The sequence below is a fragment of the Heptranchias perlo genome, chromosome 5, assembly GCF_035084215.1.
Source record: "Heptranchias perlo isolate sHepPer1 chromosome 5, sHepPer1.hap1, whole genome shotgun sequence".
NCBI lineage: Eukaryota > Metazoa > Chordata > Chondrichthyes > Hexanchiformes > Hexanchidae > Heptranchias > Heptranchias perlo.
The window spans coordinates 97,677,448-97,698,351 of NC_090329.1; the positions used below are offsets into that span (position 1 = coordinate 97,677,448).

The window sequence follows — 20,904 nt, forward strand, 5'->3', positions numbered from 1 at the left end:
GCAGGAAGGTGGTTAGAAGTTATTTGGTTTTAAATCAAACAAGATGACTCACTGATGTGGGAAGGGTAGCGTGTTCATTATTTTATATGATGCAAAATCAAATTGTACTGATTTTCAGTTAAATCCGTCCAATTATAACTGTTGCTCTATATGTTCAATTACTGCCTGAGAAATAAGGGGTGGTTCATTTTCGGCCTGCGTGGATACGATGGGCCGAATGGCAGCCTCCTGTGCCCTAAGTTTTCTATGATTCTATGAAAACATTTTAATGTTTTGTTCTGATCTGATCTCTCGTACTGAGGGACTGCTGCACTGTCGGAATTGCTGTCTTTCGGATGAGACGTTAAACCAAGGCCTCGTCTGCCCCCTCAGGTAGACGTAAAAGATTTCATGACACTATTTTGATGATGATGTCTTCAGGGGAGTTCTCCCTGGTATCCTGGCCAATATTTATCCCTCAACCAACATTACTTTTTTAAAAAAAAACAAGATTATCTAGTTATTATCACATTGCTGTTTGTGGGACCTTGTGTGCAGTATGGCTGCCGTGTTTTCTGCAACATTGACTCCACTTCAAAAGTTCTCAATTGGCTGTAAAGCGCTTTGGGACATCCTGAGGTCGTGGAAGGGGCTATATAAATGCAAGGCTTTTCTTTTCCTGAATGAAGTGTAAATAGTCCACCTACTGGAAGATTGAAGAAGTATAATTGAAGACGTGCGAAGGACATGATCTCCAGTTTGTATGTCAAGAGGGGTGCATTGTTATATCCTCTGGATTATGCTATTACACAAGTAGATATTGAGCAAGGTGAGCCTGTTACGTAAGGGAGGTTAGATCTGCTTATAGGAGCGAGTGACACCACTGAACCAGAGAAGATATCTGTGGCAGACCTGAATTTGTAACACTGGAGTTAGGTATTCATTTCATATTTATTTATATTCATATTTACTGACCTAGATTCTTTGGATACATCAGTTTGTTGTGGTATCCTCCCCCATTAGTTTTAATGGCCTGTGTGAAAATTTTACTCACTGTTTATTACCAGAAGCCATAGTTGAAGAGTGGAAATACATGTTGTCATCAGTCACTATTGTTCTTATTTTTCTCTCTCAAATTGGAGTTTTCTTGGTTAAGCCACCTCTCCTGAAGACTGCAGTAAGAGTAACGTCATGGTCATTCCCAATTATTTCCTTGCCCAATATCCATACCTGCACTTTCTAACTGGATAGTGGTCAAAGGTGGGAGCCGTGACTGTTTTTATATTTTCCCTTCTCTGACCCAAAGACAGTGAGGCCGGTCTAATATTCCTTTTCCAAAGTGGTGTGTGCTATATAAAAATGTTGTGTGACATTATGATGCAGTAATGTCCAGGGCGTTCCCATATGATTCCTACTTTTGCATGGTACAAGAAGCCTTTTGCTGCCCCTTATGCTCTGCTTTGTTTTTGCCTCCCTGATATGAAATGAGGAATTATATCTGTGTGCGGCAAGATCAATGGGGTTGGTACAGTGGGAGCTTGATGTGTGGAGTATGCTTCTTTGAAGAAAAATGAAAACTGTATCAAAGGTCGGTAATCTCTCTTTCTTGTAGAGGCACTCTGTTGGAGGCTGCCAAGGTATTATCAGACTAGGAAGAGGGAGGACCTTGCAAGGAAATAGAGATGTCTATTACTAAGACCGATGACAATTTTTACAACGACTGTCTGGCACTTCCAGCTGTGTGATCGATAACAACAATAGAAATCGTTAGAAAGACATTTCGGCTGTTGCCATCGAAACAATGGAATTAGCATTCACCATTCCTGGAAGTGTTTTTTATATTGGGTATTTTTAAAAGTACATTTTATGGAGTTATCATAACATATAATGTATATTGACACAAACAATTTATGAAACTATGATGCACGCTGGTCGATCTCCTGTGGTATTGCACACAGGAAGTTGAGACTATCTGCAGTATACAGTTCAAGCAAGGTAGAGGGGGGAATAATGGCATCAAGGTGGAGAATAACTGTATTAACTCTACCCTTTCTTACCCCCTTTCTCTCCGCCTCGTGGCTTGCGCTCTCCGCCCCCTACCTCTCTCTCTTGCTGTCTCACGCTACGCACCCCCCTCCCTCTGACCCCCCCCCCCCCCCCACCCTCTCTTTCTCCCCTCTTTCGCTCCACCTCTCACTCTCTCTTGCTCCACCTCTTTCCCCACCCTGCTGCACTAGTGCGCGGAATCTCTCTCACTATCTGCACTTCCCTCCCTCCCGCCTTGCGGCCCACCCGCCCGCCCTTCAATTTCTATATATTTTGTAAATACTAAATAAAGGTTTGTCAAATTGTAAATGGGGTGCTGTAAGTTACCTTTTTTTTAAGCCAGTAATATCTACTCAAATCTTTGAGGGGGGAGTTGTTGATCATTTCTGTTTTTAAAACTCAAACACTTTGTATTTTCTTATATTTTTGTTAATTTTAAGCAGCCCTCTCACATTAAGGAGAAAAACAAGTAAATCTGAACTCGGATTTACTTGTTTTTTTTATCTCCTTAACATGAGAATGTTCTCAGCACAATGGTAATGTTGGAGCAAAGTTAATCGCATCCTGTTGCTGTGGAAACTATTGTTCTGTCTTTTAAATGTCTTGTTCTTTTTTTGCTTTAGAATGAAAATGGCTGTCAAAAATCCTGGTTTTAATACCAGTGTTGTGCTTGTATTTGTAGCAGACTTAAAGAACAAAATATAAATCCTAATTATTAGTTGAACAACCAGCTGGTACTAGACAAATCATTCCATATATGGATCACCAGTGGCGTGACAAAAAAATAAAATATTTAACATCATACTATCAAAGTTGAATTATGTTCCAGGAGTAACTATATTTGACTTGTGGTAGAATTTAGTGCCTTTCTCCTTTCCCAAAAACATACTTCTCCCCAAAATGTGCCTATCCCAAACTATTGCTTCCTCTATTCCTGTTTATCATTGGCTAAACTTAGGGAGATCGGTACGACTTGTGGTAGGTTTTAATGAGTGAAACCTCACTGAATGCTCAGTAAAGATCTTTTCATAGAAAATAATTTCCTGTAAACATCTCCAACAAGAGAGAGTCTAACCACCTCCCCATGACATTCAGTGGCATTACCATCGCCGAACCCCCACCATCAACATCCTGGGTGTCACCATTGACCAGAAACTTAACTGGACCAGCCACATAAATACTGTGGCTACAAGAGCAGGTCAGAGGCTAGGTATTCTGTGGCGAGTGATTCACCTCCTGACTCCCCAAAGCCTTTCCACCATCTACAAGGCACAAGTCAGGAATGTGATGGAATACTCTCCACTTGCCTGGATGAGTGCAACTCCAACAGCACTCGAGAAGCTCGACACCATCCAGGACAAAGCAGCCCGCTTGATTGGCACCCCATCCACCACCCTAAACATTCAGTCCCTTCACCACCGGCGCACTGTGGCTGCAGTGTGTACCATCCACAGGATGCACTGCAGCAACTCGCCAAGGCTTCTTCGACAGCACCTCCCAAACCTGTGACCTCTACCACCTAGAAGGACAAGAGCAGCAGGCACATGGGAACAACACCACCTGCACGTTCCCCTCCAAGTCACTCACTATCCTGACTTGGAAATATATCGCCGTTCCTTCATAGTCACTGGGTCAAAATCCTGGAACTCCCTACCAAACAGCACTATGGGAGAACCTTCACCACACAGACTGCAGCGGTTCAAGGCAGCAGCTCCCGCCATCTTATCAAGGGCAATTAGGGATGGGCAATAAATGCTGGCCTTGCCAGCGACACCCACATCCCATGAATGAATAAAATGTCATTGCTGACTATGCATTGTATAAAAGCTCATGCATTAATTTGCTAGATTATTCTATACAGAAAATTGCTTTGTTTTGACTATTCACTGACTTTGCAATTTTGTTTTTTCCGTTAATGTTCTCCCCTTTTTGGTGGAGTGTGGTTCCATGGGCACTGGTCATCCTCCAGTAGGATATAGAGTTTTCAGGCAGGATAGAGTGGGTGATTAAAAAAAGGAGTGGGGGGGGGGGCGGGGGAGAGTAGCATTATTGGTTAAAGAATCAATTACAGTTGTGAGAAGGGATGATGTGCTAAATGGATCATCAATTGAGGCCATATGGGTTGAGCTAAGAAATAAAAAAGGGGCAGTCACATTACCAGGAGTGTACTACAGACCCTCGAATAGCGAAAGGGAGATAGAAGAACTAATATGTAGGCAAATTTCTGAGTGCAAAAATAAGAGGGCAATAATAGTAGGGGACTTCAACTATCCTAACATCATCTGGGATTCAAACAGTGTGAGGGGCACAGAGAGCGCAAAATTCTTGATCGGTGTCTAGGAGAACTTTTTTAGCCAGTACATGACAAGCCCAACAAGAGGGGATGCAATTCTAGATTTAGTCCTGGGAAATGAAGATGGGCAAGTGGGTGAAGTGACACTGGGTGACCATATTGGGGATAGTGACCACAATTCAGTTTTTTAAAATTCGTTCATGGGATGTCGGCGTTGCTGGCGAGACCAGCATTCATTGCCCATCCCTAATTGCCCTTGAGAAGGTGGTGATGAGCCGCCTTGAACCGCTGCAGTCCGTGTGGTGAAGGTTCTCCCACAGTGCTGTTAGGAAGGGAGTTCCAGGATTTTGACCCAGCGACGATGAAGGAACAGCGAAATATTTCCAAGTCGGGATGGTGTGTGACTTGGAGGGGAACATGCAGGTAGTGTTGTTCCCATGTGCCTGTTGCTCTTGTCCTTCTAGGTGGTAGAGGTCATAGGTTTGGGAGGTGCTGTTGAAGAAGCCTTGGCAAGTTGCTGCAGTGCATCCTGTGGATGGTACACACTGCAGCCACTGTGCGCCGGTGGTGAAGGGAGTGAATGTTTAGGGTGGTGGATGGGGTGCCAAACAAGCGGGCTGCTTTGTCCTGGGTGGTGTCGAGCTTCTTGAGTGTTGTTGGAGCTGCACTCATCCAGGTAAGTGGAGAGTATTCCATCAAACTCCTGACTTGTGCCTTGTAGATGGTGGAAAGTCTTTGGGGAGTCAGGAGGTGAGTCACTCGCCGCAGAATACCCAGCCTCTGACCTGCTCTTGTAGCCACAGTATTTATATGGCTGGTCCAGTTAAGTTTCTGGTCAATGGTGACCCCCAGGATGTTGATGGTGGGGGATTCGGCGATAGTAATGCTGTTGAATGTCAAGGGGAGGTGGTTAGACTCTCTCTTGTTGGAGATGGTCATTGCCTGGCACTTGTCTGACGCGGATGTTACTTGCCACATATCAGCCCAGTTAATTTTAGCATTATTATGGAAAAGGACAGAGTTAAATCAGGAGTAAACGTTATAAATTGGAGGAAGGCAAATTTTACAGAACTAAGATGATTTGGCAGAAGTGTATTGGACACAACTACTTGAGGAGAAATCAGCGGCAAACCAGTGGGAGGCACTAAAATGTGGAATTCTATGGGTACAATGCAGACAGGTCCCCTCAAAGAAGAACATAGGAACAGGAGTAGGCCATTCAGCCCCTCGTGCCTGCTCCGCCATTTGATAAGATCATGGCTGATCTGTGATCTAACTCCACATACCTGCCTTTGGCCCATATCCCTTAATACCTTTGGTTGCCAAAAAGCTATCTATCTCGCATTTAAATTTAGCAATTGAGCTAGTATCAATTGCCGTTTGCGGAAGAGTTCCAAACTTCTACCACCCTTTGTGTGTAGAAATGTTTTCTAATCTCACTCCTGAAAGGTCTGGCTCTAATTTTTAGACTGTGCCCCCTACTCCTAAAATCCCCAACCAGCGGAAATAGTTTCTCTCTATCCACCCTATCCGTTCCCCTTAATATCTTATAAACTTCGATCAGATCACCCCTTAACCTTCTAAACTCTAGAGAATACAACCCCAATTTGTGTAATCTCGCTTCGTAACTTAACCCTTGAAGTCCGGGTATCATTCTAGTAAACCTACGCTGCACTCCCTCCAAGGCCAATATGTCCTTCCGAAGGTGCAGTGCCCAGAACTGTTCACAGTACTCCAGGTGCGGCCTAACCAGGGTTTTGTATAGCTACAGCATAACTTCTGCCCCCTTGTACTCCAGTCCTCTAGATATAAAGGCCAGCATTCCATTAGCCTTCTTGATTATTTTCTGCACCTGTTCATGACACTTCAATGATCTATGTACCCGAACCCCTAAGTCCCTTTGGACATCCACAGTTTTTAACTTTTTACCATTTAGAAAGTACCCTGTTCTATCCTTTTTTGATCCAAAAGGGTGGCACTGCCAAATTTAGAGCCCCCTGATTGTCTAGAAGTATACGGGACAAGATAAAGCAGAAAAAGAAAGCTGATGACTGTCACAGAAAACTAAATACTGCAGAAAGCCTAGAGGAGTATAGAAAGTACAGGGATGATGTAAAAAAGGAAATAAGGAAACCAAAGAGAGGGCATGAAAATAATATTAGCTGGTAAGATTAAAGAAAACCCAAAGACGGTTTATCAGTATATTAAGAACAAGAGGATAGCTAAGGAAAAGGTGGGACCTATCAGGGATGATAAGGGTAACTTGTGTGTAGAAGCAGAGGATGTGGGTAGGGTTTTAAATGAATATTTTGTCTCCGTATTCACAAAGGAAAGGGATGATCCGGATGTAGTAGTTAAAGAGGAGAGGTGTGAAATATTGGATAAGGTAAACATAACAAGAGAGGAAGTACTAGAGGGACTGGAATCCTTGAAAGTTGATAAGTCACCAGGGCTGAAGGAAGCCAGGGAGGAAATAGCACTTGCTCTGAGGATCATTTTCCAATCCTCACTAGATACAGGGGAGGTACCGGAGGACTGGAAGACTGCAAACATAGTACCATTGTTTAAAAAGAGTACATGGGATAGGCCGGTAAGTCTTACCTTGGTGGTGGGCAAACTATTCGAATCAATTCTGAGAGATAGGATAACCTGTCACTTGGAAAGGCATAGTTTAATCAGGGATAGTCAGCATGGATTTGTTCAGGGAAGGTCATGCCTTACAAATCTGATAAAATTCTTGAGGAAGTGACCAGGAGGATTGATGACGGTAGTGCAGTGGATGTTGTCTACATGGATTTTAGTCAGGCATTTGACAAGGTCCCACATGGCAGACTGGTCACAAAGGTAAAAGCCCATGGGATACAGGGAAATGTGGCGAATTGGATCCAAAATTGGCTCAGTAACAGGAAACAAAGAGTAAAAGTCGATGGATGTCTTTGCGAATGGAAATCCGTTTCCAGTGGTGTGCCACAGGGCTCAGTGTTGGGTCCCTTGCTGTTTGTGGTACATATTAATGATTTGGACTTAAATGTAGTGAGCATGATTGGCAAATTTGCAGATGACACAAAAATTGGCCGTGTAGTTGATAGTGAAGAGGATAGCTGTCGACTCCAAGAAGATAATCAATGGTTGGTGGAGTGGGAGGAAAAGTGGCAAATGGAGTTCAACCCGGAGAAGTGTGAGGTAATGCACTTAGGGAGGGCAAACAGTAAAAGGGAATATAATGAGAGGGGTAGAGGAAGTGAGAGACCTTGGAGTGCATGTGCACAGGTCCCAGAAGGTGGCAGTACAGGTAGATAAGGTTGTGAAGAAGGCATACGGAATGCTCTCCGTTATTAGCCGAGGTATAGAATACAAAAGCAGGGATGTAATGATGGAACTGTATAAAACGCTGGTAAGGCCACAGTTGGAGTATTGTACGCAGTTCTGGTCACCACATTCCAGGAAGGACGTAATTGCTCTGGAGAGAGTGCAGAGAAGATTTACAAAAATGTTGCCGGGGCTTGAAAATTGCAGCTACGAGGAGAGATTGGATAGTCTGGGGTTGTTTTCCTTGGAGCAGAGGAGGCTGAGGGGAGACTTGATTGAGGTGTACAAAATTATGAGGGGCCTAGATAGAGTAGACAGGAAGTACCTGTTTCCCCAAGTCGAGAGTTCAAGAACTAGAGGACATAGATTTAAGCTGATTGGCGGAAGGATTAGAAGGGACATGAGGAAAAACTTTTTTACCCAGAGGGTGGTGGGTGTATGGAATTCACTGCCCGAATTGGTGGTAGAGGCAGGGACCCTCAACTCTTTTTAAAAAGTACCTGGACCTGCAGCTGAAGTGCTGTAAGCTGCAGGGCTACGGACCAGGTGCTGGAAGGTGGGATTAGAATGGGCGCCTGGTTGTTCTTCGAGCTGGCATGGACACGATGTGCCGAATGGCCCCCTTCTGTGCTCTATCTTTTCTATGGTTTTTTAGTCTTGACGGTGAGTGTCAGCAGATTTTGTGACTGAGCATCACAAATGAACTCAATCCTGTCCTCGCACAATGCTCACCCACACTTATGAATTTCCAGCAGAGGTTGCTGAATAGCAATTGGGAGTAGAAACTCTGGCTGATCTCCCCCTCTTAGGCAGGGTGCAGAGACCCACTGTAGTACCCCTACTGCTGTCTCAGCTGAGATTGGCTAGCTCACCACTCATTGGATGAACCAGCTGAGTCTTCAAGGGAGCCATATTTTACATTTGAGAAAAACTTAAATGTCTTCCTTATACTGAAAATGCATATCTTATGAGTAGAGGTTGCAACAAAAAACCCTGTTCTTAAAGCCTTCATTGTAAATCTGTTTTACAGGAGTGCACTGTACACACGGCTTCAATCGAACTGGATTCCTTATCTGTGCTTACTTAGTGGAAAAGATGGATTGGAGGTAATTGATTTTCATAGTATGTTTAGCATACACATTTTGACTATATCAGTAGAGCTGTGCAAAAGAGAAATATCCTATTCTAAGTGAAATTTATCAGAATTAAGCTGTATGGTGGTTCCTTGCAAGTGTGTTGGCTTTAAGATTTTTTTTTGGTTCTATTTATATTTCCTGGTTACAATAAAAAGTTGTAATTTCAAGTATAATATTATGGTCAGTAAAACAGAAGGGCAAACTTTTTCATGATTATGTTCATCCACTTAAAGGGGAAGTGTATTCTACTGATTTGTTGCATAATCCTAAATGTTATACAGGGAATTAAACCACATGTGTGGACTGAATATCGATGGTTTACTTGTGGATTATTTCTGAAACTGGCAATTTTTTGACTCCCAAAATTACGTGATGAATGCACATGCATACTCAATGAAAGCAGCCTTTTGAACTGTCCACCCTCACGTGGAGCATGCAGCAGCCTTCCTCCATGGTAAGTCTCCACAGAATAAAGACGTTACATTGTCTCCAATTTAATTTTTTTCTTTTTAAAAAAAACAAATTTATAAAATTCGTCAACATGGTACAAATGAAATACACAACAGGGCTCCAATGGTTTATTGATAAATAAGCCACCAGTAAGTTTGATTTTGATGAATTATATGCCTGGCATTGGGTGTTTTTCTCCCCTTCCCCCCCCCCCCCCCCCCCCCCAAAACTACAAGGTTCCCATGCATATCCTGAATATAGCTTCACCTTTTTTGGTGTGTTTCAGTGACTCCTTGTTACCATATTTCATCATTTAGAATTGTTGGTTGGAAAGCGTCTTGGAGCCGAGTTTTTGTGTTGAATTTGACTGATTCTGTTCACTGTTCTTATGTTGTCACTGGAACAGAACTTTGTGATATATCTGGGAGAACTGAACATAAAATGATTGTTCCCTGACTGCTTCTGGCTTTCTAAAGCATTGAATATTGTAACAGCAGGGCACTGAGATATGCTGACAAGTGCAAATATCTCCCTTTATAAACAATTAGGATTATGTGGCAATTCAGTAAAAATATACATTTTATTTCATATTCCCATTGTTCTGGACTTAGAACTGTGTTTGTGCAGTAATAGATTGATAATGGAGCCTATTTCAGTTACAGTGATAGCAAAATCATGAAATATAATGAACTGAATACTGTTCAAACATGTCTTCAGTAAAATTTACATGCAGGACGGATTTTGGAATCCTCTCAGTATGTAGCTGTGTAGAATAACAACTAATCTATCAAAATGGGTAGTGCAAGGATAAACATCGCTATTCAAAAGCCAGATACATTAGAATTATATATTTTAAAATATTACCATGGTCTCATTTTCTGATTGAGCGACTATTGCAAGCTGTTTTTTTTTTTATTCGCTCATGGGATGTGGGCGTCGCTGGCGAAGCCAGCATTTATTGCCTATCCCTAATTGCCCTTGAGAAGGTGGTGGTGAGCCGCCTTCTTGAACCGCTGCAGTCCGTGTGATGAAGGTTCTCCCACAGTACTGTTGGGAAGGGAGTTCCAGGATTTTGACCCAGCGATGATGAAGGAACGGCGATACGTTTCCAAGTCGGGATGGTGTGTGACTTGGAGGGGAACGTGCAGGTGGTGGTGTTCCCATGTGCCTGCTGCTCTTGTCCTTCTAAGTGGTAGAGGTCGCGGGTTTGGGAGGTGCTGTCGAAGAAGCCTTGGCGTGTTGCTGCAGTGCATCCTGTGGATGGTACACACTGCAGCCACAGTGCGCCAGTGGTGAAGGGAGTGAATTTTTAGGGTGGTGGATGGGGTGCCAATCAAGCGAGCTGCTTTGTCCTGGATGGTGTTGAGCTTCTTGAGTGTTGTTGGAGCTGCACTCATCCAGGCAAGTGGAGAGTATTCCATCACACTCCTGACTTGTGCCTTGTAGATGGTGGAAAGGCTTTGGGGAGTCAGGAGGTGAGTCACTCGCAAGTATGACAATTGTGATGATTGCATAACTGTCTCCACATGTTGCAGCACAGCAAGGAAATACTTGCCATACAGGCTACACAATAGACCACTGGTGGTCAAAAATACTTCAGTTGAGCACCAGAGGGTTGAATGCAGCTGATTTCAGATGGCCAACCTGGAGATTTAAATCCTTTAATACAGAGTGACATTACCTCACCATCCTTTTTGCTGTAACTTGGCCTGTCACTAATATTGGTTTAGGAACTGCCTGCATTAAACTGTTGCTGCATATTATTTTGACTTTACTAAGATTTTAAAGCCTGATTCCAATTCAATTTAATTTATAACCCATTCTCACACAAGAGATCAGTAACCTTTGTATTTTTGTATTACTTAGCATTGAAGCAGCAGTTGCTACTTTTGCTCAGGCAAGACCCCCAGGCATTTATAAAGCAGAATACCTGCAGGAACTTTTCTGTCGCTATGGTGATGTAGAAGAGGCTCCTCCCCCACCAGAAAGACCAGATTGGTGCTATGAAGATGATGATGAGAATGTTGATGATGACGGATGCAGGATCAGTAAGGATTCGGAACCTGGCTCATCGGGCTCCAACCCATGCAAAAGGAGAAAAGAACGAATTAAGTTGGTAAGAACTTGAATTAAAAGGATATAGGGAGGGGGTTTTAAGGCCAATCAAAATTATTTTGCAAGAATGGAGTAGAATTTGTTTATCCACAAAAGCTGTGACATGTACTATTTTCCTTTGTATAATGATATGGATTCAAAAAAAATAATTTGTTAGAAATATTGAATGTTTTTTTCATCATTGTTCAGGCCTACCAAATTGGCCAGTTGGGTTAAAGTTTGATTAAATGGGTGAAATCAAAATATAAGAAAACATGGAATGAGAAAACAGCATTTAGCTCATCAAACACTTCCTTCCCATTGACCATCTATCTGCAGTTTGGTCTGTTTTACACAACAAAAAACATTTAATTTCTTGAGGAAAGGCTTTGCAAAATTCTTTTGTCCATCCAAGGTAAATTGTGCAAAACTCTAGAATATTTAATCTTGAATCCTAGACCAATTGCCTGTGTCTGATGGATAAACACTAAATCGTGCACAATATACAAGACTTACTGTATGCAGAAATTCTTATCTGTAATATCTATTAGGTAGAGTATCAGATACATTTCCCCCCCACACCACCACCACCACCTTATGTAACACATACATCTCATAAAATTAAAATTAAATTAATTTTAACCTAATACGCCTGGCGGGAAACTGATGGGATCGGTGGAACAACAGTTTTAAACGCGGCTTGATTTTACTCTCCATTGACCTCCGTTCCAGCACAGATTGTATTGTTTAATTTTCTCAAAAGGGAGCAATTTTTCTGGAGGGAATGCAAGTTAAAGGTGTGACACAAGTGACAATCCAATCCAAGTTAGGAGAGATCCAAAGGAAATGTCAGCAGTACTGTGGTTGGGACAGGTGAGTAACTTTCTTTGTGAGTAACTTGCATATTGTAGAAGCCTTTCATGAAGCAGTACTCCTGGATTAGTGGACCTTACCTCTGGCATTCGTGATGGTGATTATAAGTTTTGGTGCCTTCCAATTGTTTGCACTTAATTTGTTACTGTGGCAGTCTGAAATTTAAAGTAAAGAACTATTTTCTTCAGTAAAAATCACTGGAGAGGGATTGTTTCATATATTCTTTCTGACAGAAGAATGCTTCAGGTTGAAGCCCGCTTGTGAGGAAGCCCTTTGCAAAGACCTTAATGTCACTTATTAGATTGCAATCTTCCTCGCTTGTTGGATCAAGAAATGTTCAAATGTAGTAGCCACCCTAACTTCTCCCCAGATTCACAGGAAGAATATCATATTTGCTAAACTAGTGTCTAGCAGACTAAGATGACAACAGAGCTGCAGCCGTTTGTCTACCTGTTAAAAGCTGGATAAGGTTTTATTTCACTGTCTGACTTAAAAGCTGAAAGGAGAAACAGAGGCATATACTCTTTGTAACTTGTTCTTGCCTAAGTGGTTATTTTGGCATCACCTGTGCGGCCATTAAAAATGTTTGAAATGGTGGAAATGTTTAATTTGTGCCGCTCTTGTGGACTTTAATGTACATTACCTCAGGAGGGAAATGGAATCCTGAAATGATGGATCCCCATCAGCCTGAAAATGACCTTTAAAAATGAATGGAGTGGGGGTGGGGGGAGAAAGAGTGTCACTATCTCAATCCCTGCTTTCCCAGCTCAAATTGTAAGATGCATATTTTGTGCAATTTCTGTGACTGTACAGTAATAGAATTTCTATTAATCCAGGTCAGGATTTCCTGGAGCCCAGCCTGTTTCTATGGACAAAAAAAATATAAAATTTGTCGAGCAAATGCCATATAAAGTCAGTTGGAAAGCAGATGGTACACGGTAAGTATTTGTTTGCTTTCTGAGACTTTCCAAAGTGATTCCGATTCAAGATAGTAACATACTGTTCCTCATCTTGGGTTGTACATTTCATCCCCATTGTAACTCTTCAGGAGCCATTGTAATAAGGGCCGTATCATGAATGTTCAATAATCTACCTATTGAATTAACAATCTTGTGTACAGTGCATGTCATACTTTAAATATATTTATAGTATGAAAAGCATTTGATTTGGTTCAAACTATTTCTTAATTTGACTATCCTTGCATATAGGTGAGTAGGAAAAGCTACCAATTAGGAACCAGTAACCAAGACAAAAGCAACTAATCTGGGACCAAAACAAGCCAGTCAAAGCGCTCAAGTATTTTGTTCTGATTTTCTTTGAGTGGCCATGTTCTTTCCTGAGCCAACTGACGATATATCTTCAAAAAATGAAATGTATAACATTAAAAACCTAAATCAGAAAAAAAACTTTAAACTCAGGAGAGGACAAAAGCCTGGTTGAAGAGAAGGTTTTTGAAAGGAGGTGTGTGCAAGTAGAAATTGCTGAGGGAGGGAATTTTGAGTGCAGGGCAAGCTGTCTGAGGAAGCAGCCAATCAAGGAGTGGAGAGAGTTTGGGACAAGAAGTAGGCCAGTGTAGATGGACTGGAGAATAACATATTTTGTAATTCTGTTTTCTGGCCAAGAATATGGTTTAAAAATGAGGAAGTTGGACATGCTGCACTTCAGAATTTATTCAAGTTGAAGTAAATTGCATTGATATATTATGGCCTGAAAACATCCAAGAAGCAAGTCCAATAATAGCCTATGGAAAATTGGGAATAGAGTATTTAAACACTCTAAGATTCTTTTATGACATCTGATCGATCCAGAGAGGCATAGGATTTGAATCACAGACTTGACTGGTAGTCAAATCTGCCTACCCTCATTAGTTATGTTTCACCAGTTCTTAGCTATTACTTGGTGTCACCGCACAGCATGAGACATTTGCCCTGAAGAATTAGCTTCTCTGAACTATTTCTAGAGCAGCATGGGATAATCTATGACCTAAATCGGTTTTGTCTTCTTGGCTGAAGGAGTAAAAGGTAAAGGTGGGGTGGAAGAACACAGAGACTATGACACACTTGTTTATCAACTTCTGTTTGAATTGTGGACTTTTTAAAAAAGGATCAGTGCTTACTTTACATATAAATTTTAGCCTAGAGCATTCCAAGTAAGGTCCTATTTAATAGCAGCTAGTACAATAGTGCATTATAAGTGACAACTTATCTCGACATTCAGGGGGTAGAAATTCCAGTAGCACTGCTGGGAGTGCAGTTGGGCAGAACTACTGCCTGCTGATTTGTCCCCACCATGACCCATCCCACATTCTGGGAGTGCAGTCATTATCATATTAGGAGCTGGTGCCCTAAAACTGTCCAGCTAGTTTTAATGGAGGAAAATGATCAACATTGGCAAGCCATAAATCTGGGAAAGAAAGAGGGAGGAGGGTCAGGCAGTAGGGATCCAGAAAGAACAGGGCTGCTAAAACCACCCTGTCTCCCATTACTCCCACTGGATGGAGTGCATGCGGGTGTAGGGCCACATTTCTTAATTTGTTACAAATTGGGATGTTCATTCCATTGGCTGTGTCAGTGGCAGAAACTGAGGGAGGGCTATGCCGTTCCTTTTGAATTCTGGAGGTTAAAGTGATTGTTTTCTTTGGATAGTTTCTTTGGAACAGTGAGAATTTTCAGTGAAACTATACATACATAAGCTCCCTCTCCATGAATTATCAGAGAGGTACCCTTGAGGTCAGGAAAACTCAGGAGCTTGCAGCCCTCCATTCCATATGTTTTTTTTTTATTCGTTCATGGGATGTGGGTGTCGCTGGCGAGGCCAGCATTTATTGCCCATCCCTAATTGCCCCTTGAGAAGGTGGTGGTGAGCCGCCTTCTTGAACCGCTGCAGTCCGTGTGGTGCAGGTTCTCCCACAGTGCTGTTAGGAAGGGAGTTCCAGGATTTTGACCCAGCGACGATGAAGGAACGGCGATATATTTCCAAGTCGGGATGGTGTGTGACTTGGAGGGGAACGTGCAGGTGATGTTGTTCCCATGTGCCTTCTGCTCTTGTCCTTCTAGGTGGTAGAGGTCACGAGTTTGGGAGGTGCTGTCGAAGAAGCCTTGGCGAGTTGCTGCAGTGCATCCTGTGGATGGTACACACTGCAGGCACTGTGCGCCGGTGGTGAAGGGAGTGAATGTTCAGGGGGTGGATGGGGTGTCAATCAAGCGAGCTGCTTTGTCCTGGATGGTGTCGAGCTTTGAGTGTCGTTGGAGCTGCACTCATCCAGGCAAGTGGGGAGTATTCCATCACACTCCTGACTTGTGCCTTGGTAGATGGTGGAAAGGCTTTGGGGAGTCAGGAGGTGAGTCACTCGCCGGAGAATACCCTGCCTCTGACCTGCTCTTGTAGCCACAGTATTTATATGGCTGGTCCAGTTAAGTTTCTGGTCAATGGTGACCCCCAGGATGTTGATGGTGGGGGATTCGGTGATGGTAATGCTGTTGAATGTCAAGGGGAGGTGGTTAGACACTCTCTTGTTGGAGATGGTCATTGTCTGGCACTTGTCTGGTGCGAATGTTACTTGCCAGTTATCAGCCCAAGCTTGGATGTTGTCCAGGTCTTGCTGCATGCGGGCAAGGACTGCTTCATGATCTGAGGGGTTGCGAATGGAACTGAACACTGTGCAATCATCAGCGAATATCCCCATTTCTGACCTTATGATGGAGAGAAGGTAATTGATGAAGCAGCTGAAGATGGTTGGGCCTAGGACACTGCCCTGAGGAACTCCTGCAGCAATGTCCTGGGGTTGAGATGATTGGCCTTCAATAACCACTACCATCTTCCTTTGTACTAGGTATGACTCGAGCCACTCAGAGTTTTCCTCCTGATTCCCATTGACTTCAATTTTACTCGGGCTCCTTGGTGCCACACTCGGTCAAATGCTGCCTTGATATCAAGGGCAGTCACTCTCACCTCACCTCTGGAATTCAGCTGTTTTGTCCATGTTTGGACCAAGGCTGTAATGAGGTCTGGAGCTGAGTGGTCCTGGCGGAACCCAAACTGAGCATCAATGAGTAAGTGCCGCTTGATAGCACTGTCGACGATACCTTCCGTCACTTTGCTGATCGAGAGTAGACTGATGGGGCGGTAATTGGCCGGATTGGATTTGTCCTGCTTTTTGTGGACAGGACATACCTGGGCAATTTTTCACATTGTCGGGTAGATGCCAGTGTTGTAGCTGTACTGGAACAGCTTGGCTAGAGGCGCAGCTAGTTCTGGAGCACAAGTCTTCAGCACTACAGCCGGGATGTTGTCGGGGCCCATAGCCTTTGTTGTATCCAGTGCACTCAGCCGTTTCTTGATATCACGTGGAATGAATCGAATTGGCTGAAGACTGGCTTCTGTGATGGTGGGGATATCGGGAGGAGGCCGAGATGGATCATCCACTCGGTACTTCTGGCTGAAGATGGTTGCAAACGCTTCAGCCTTGTCTTTTGCACTCACGTGCTGGACTCCGCCATCGTTGAGGATGGGGATGTTTACAGAGTCTCCTCCTCCCGTTAGTTGTTTAATTGTCCACCACCATTCACGACTGGATGTGGCAGGACTGCAGAGCTTTGATCTGATCCGTTGGTTGTGGAATCGCTTGGCTTTGTCTATAGCATGTTTCTTCTGCTGTTCAGCATGCATGTAGTCCTGAGTTGTAGCTTCACCAGGTTGGCACCTCATTTTTAGGTATGCCTGGTGCTGCTCCTGGCATGCTCTTCCACATCTTCATTGAACCAGGGTTGATCCCCTGGCTTGTTGGTAATGGTAGAGTGAGGAATATGCCGGCCATGAGGTTACAGATTGTGCTGGAATACAATTCTGCTGCTGCTGATGGCCCACAGCGCCTCATGGATGCCCAGTTTTGAGCTGCTAGATCTGTCCTGAATCTATCTCATTTAGCACGGTGGTAGTGCCACACAACACGTTGGATGGTGTCCTCAGTGCAAAGACGGGACTTCGTCTCCACAAGGACTGTGCGGTGGTCACTCCTACCAATACTGTCATGGACAGATGCATTTGCGACAGGTAGATTGGTGAGGACGAGGTCAAGTAAGTTTTTCTCTCGTGTTGGTTCGTTCACCACCTGCATATTTTGTGCTGCACACTGATTTTTTCTTTAAATACAAAACTTGCCCTACCAAAACTGTTGTTATAAGATGATGACAAGTTCACTCTTTTATTTCTGTCTTGGTTGTCACAATTTATGTATTAGTAAAACATTACTAATTCTTGACAATTCAAAATATTTAAATACATGTACGCAAGGCAACACCATGAATGCACCTTGCTGCTTAGGCTTTTGGTCGTTGTCTTATAGTTTGGAGTCCATGTAACTGACGTGTCTATTTCAGTCTAGATTTGATCACTGGGTCAGTTAACGTGCCCATTCAGTATAACGGTGGTCTTTGCAGTTAAATTCCTGCTGAGTCTAAATCACTGTTAGGGGAATGTGGTCGCAAAGAAACATTGTACAATACGTACCTTTTCAGGTGGTAATGGATCTTGGATTAATTTGATGGATGGATAGAACAGAAATGATTGTTATTGTACTGAATTATATCAGTGGCTTCTTTTTCCAAAGCTACGAAAAGGTGGTTTGGTAAATAGAGAGCTTTATTCACCCTTGTGTCGGAAATTACTTTCTCTGAATATGTTCCTTGAACTTTTTCTTCAGTAAATTGAAATAGATTGTAATGAAGCTTTGTTATATCTAAAATACCAAGACTTTCTGACTTTTCTCCCCTAAAAAAATAAACAGTTTAAAAGAAACCTCGCATCCAAATTCTGAACACACAGGAGACATCTTGCTCAAACCTGATGCACTTTACCTTCAGTTAGTCAGCTTGGTTTCGTTGGTCACCATTGGCAACCTTGTGTCCTATTTGACCCTGAAATAAGCTTCCAACCCCATAGCTGCTCCATCACCAAGACCGCCTTCCACTTCCGTAATATCGCCTGTCTCCGCCCCAGCCTCAGCTCATCTGTTGCTGAAACCCTCATCCATGCCTTTGTCACCTCTAGACTCGACTATTCCAGTGGTCTTCTGGTTGGCCTCCCATCTTCCAGCTTCGATAAACCTGAGCTCATCCAAAACTCTGCTGCCCGTATCCTAACTCGCATCAAATTCCGTTCACCCATCACCCCTGTGCTCGCTGACCTACATTGGTCCGGCAACGCCTCAATTTTAAAAATTCTCATCCTTATTTTCAAATCCCTCCATGGCCTCACCCCTCCCTATCTCTGTAACCTCCTCCGGCCCTACAACCCTCCGAGATCTCTGCGCTTTTCCAATTCTGGCCTCTTGCATATCCCCGATTTTAATCGCTCTACCATCGGCGACCGTGCCTTCAGTTGCCTCGACCCTAAGCACTGGAATTCCCTCCCTAAACCCCTCTACCTCTCCTCCTTTTAAGATGCTCCTTAAAACTTACCTCTTTGACCAAGCTTTTGGTTGTCCTAATATCTCCTTATGTGGCTCGGTGTCAAACTTTGTTTGATAACGCTCCTGTGAAGCACCTTGGGACATTTTTCTACATTAAAGGTGCTATATAAATGCAAGTTGTTGTTGTTGCACCACTTGCCTCTGAGTCAAAAGGTTGAGAGTTCAACACCCACTACAAACTTGAGCACATATCTGCTGACATTTGAGGTGCTATTTTTCACGAGACTTTAAACTTTGTATCTGACTACCTGCTCTGCTGGAAGTAAAAGATCTTATGGTAGTATTTGAAGATAAGTGGGGAGTTCTTGCAGTGTCTTGGCTAACATTCTTCTCTTTACTCAAACCGTAGAACAAATTTTCTGGTCAGTCATTCATTTTGATGTCAGTTGGACCTTGATGTGCACTGACTGGCTAATGCTTATATAACGATGGTTGCACTTCGAAAGTAATTGATTGATGTAAAGCTCTTTCGGGCATCCTGAGGACATGATAAGGCACTATATAAACGCAAGTTCGTTCTTTCATGAAGCTCACAGTAGATGAAAGCCATAACAGATGTCTGCATTAATGAGATAGAAAATAGAACTTTCAAATGCTACTTATGATGCATTAACTCAGAGCTATTATGTTGATGACTAATGTATTTATAAGAACAAATGAGTAATAAGTGAGTATAAATTTAACAGTTAGTGGCTAAATGTATAATCCCTAGAATAGAAAATAAAAAGTAGAATGAGGTGGTTATAATTGCTAAATGAAAATTGAGGAATTTGATAAATGTGTAGGTTCTGCTGTCTGATTAAAACATGGCAGGTAAACATTTGTGTCGCCTGTCTTTTGTCACTTAACTTGATGGGAATTTTTATTTCTAGAAAATTGCTTTAATTGCATGTGCTAAAAATAATATACAGATATTAAATATGTTGGAATAGGGCCATCACATTGCAGTGACTGCATGGTGCCATGTAGTAGTAGGTTCAATTCCTCCGCTCTGAATTACTGATCTCAACCCTGCTGTGCATGAAGTTGGAGGTTGTGTTTTTATCACTAGAGGCGGAAAAATTGGAGGGAGAATTTTTGCTGATCTGCTGGTGAGCCTCCTGTCAGCCAGCGGAAGAATAACATTGGCAGAAAGAATTCTGAGAATAAGTCCGCACAACTAAAGGTGTGTGGCCTGAGGAGTCAGGGGAGTGGCGATAAAGGTGTGTGGCCTGAGGAGTCAGGGGAGTGGCGATAAAGGTGTGTGGCCTGAGGAGTCAGGGGAGTGGCGATAAAGGTGTGTGGCCTGAGGAGTCAGGGGAGTGGCGATAAAGGTGTGTGGCCTGAGGAGTCAGGGGAGTGGCGATAAAGGTGTGTGGCCTGAGGAGTCAGGGGAGTGGCGATAAAGGTGAAGTATTCAAAACATCACTTAGAAAGATCACTGACTGCCATTTTTTACATGTGCACTGTTTCCAGGCACCCAGAACTTTAATTGACTTTGAAACAACATTTTGTGGGCTGTATTTGGAAAGCAGAAAAGAGACGGGGGAGTGGGGGGCCTTGAATGCTGCAGGATACTCAATATTTTAATAATTCCTTTAAAAATGTGGTAGGTGGTCTGCTTGTAGATAAGGAGACATAACTGCAGGCTTAAATCGAGTGATAACTGGCATATTGCCTTTTTTATGTGCGAGAGCATCAATGTGACGGGTGAAATATGAAGGAGTGTGTCACAGTTGTAAACTGTGCATAGGTCTTGCTAGATTACAGCAAGAATCCTGCTTCATTCCTGAGCAATGTTCAGTCAAGTTGTTTGTCCATTTGCCTAAGTACACAGTTGTAATTAAATGCTATTTTTATTGAAAAAAAAGCTGATGTTTTGCTGACAAGATGGCTTAGTGCTTTGTTTGATTTAGATGCTGTGCCAAGGAATGGTAGGACAGAAGTTCTCCCTCATGGAGCCCAACATGGCAAATTTCCAATCTAAGCTGAGCAACTGGGATTGGTTGTGGGGGGGGGGGGGGTGGTGCCGGTGAAGAAGTGTAAAATGATAAAAGGAACGACAGAAAGTAGCAGCTGAGTCAACCCATGCTGTTCTTGCGCATCTCCCGGCAGCTGGCTCAGGAGCAGAATTTGGCAGGTTGTATGCACGTCTAGGAGTGTGCGATGAACAGAAGGATGTAAAGTTGGGGATAAGCAGCTTTTTCCCCTTAAGCCTCTTTTATTAATGCTAAATATATTAATGCATATAACCAATGGTTTGAATGCGATCACAA

At 43.0% G+C, this 20,904-nt stretch overlaps 1 protein-coding gene across 3 annotated transcripts in view; it reads left to right on the top strand.

Annotated features, from left to right (window-relative positions):
• Nucleotides 1–20,904, top strand: part of rngtt (RNA guanylyltransferase and 5'-phosphatase) — a 326,235-nt gene that overhangs the window by 50,950 nt on the left and 254,381 nt on the right. For all 3 annotated transcript variants that reach the window (XM_067984898.1, XM_067984896.1, XM_067984897.1), the window contains exons 5-8: nucleotides 8,658–8,733; nucleotides 11,080–11,329; nucleotides 12,071–12,180; nucleotides 13,017–13,118. In XM_067984898.1, coding sequence (XP_067840999.1) covers nucleotides 8,658–8,733; nucleotides 11,080–11,329; nucleotides 12,071–12,180; nucleotides 13,017–13,118 — 538 coding nt within the window. The remainder of the gene's footprint in view (nucleotides 1–8,657; nucleotides 8,734–11,079; nucleotides 11,330–12,070; nucleotides 12,181–13,016; nucleotides 13,119–20,904) is intronic.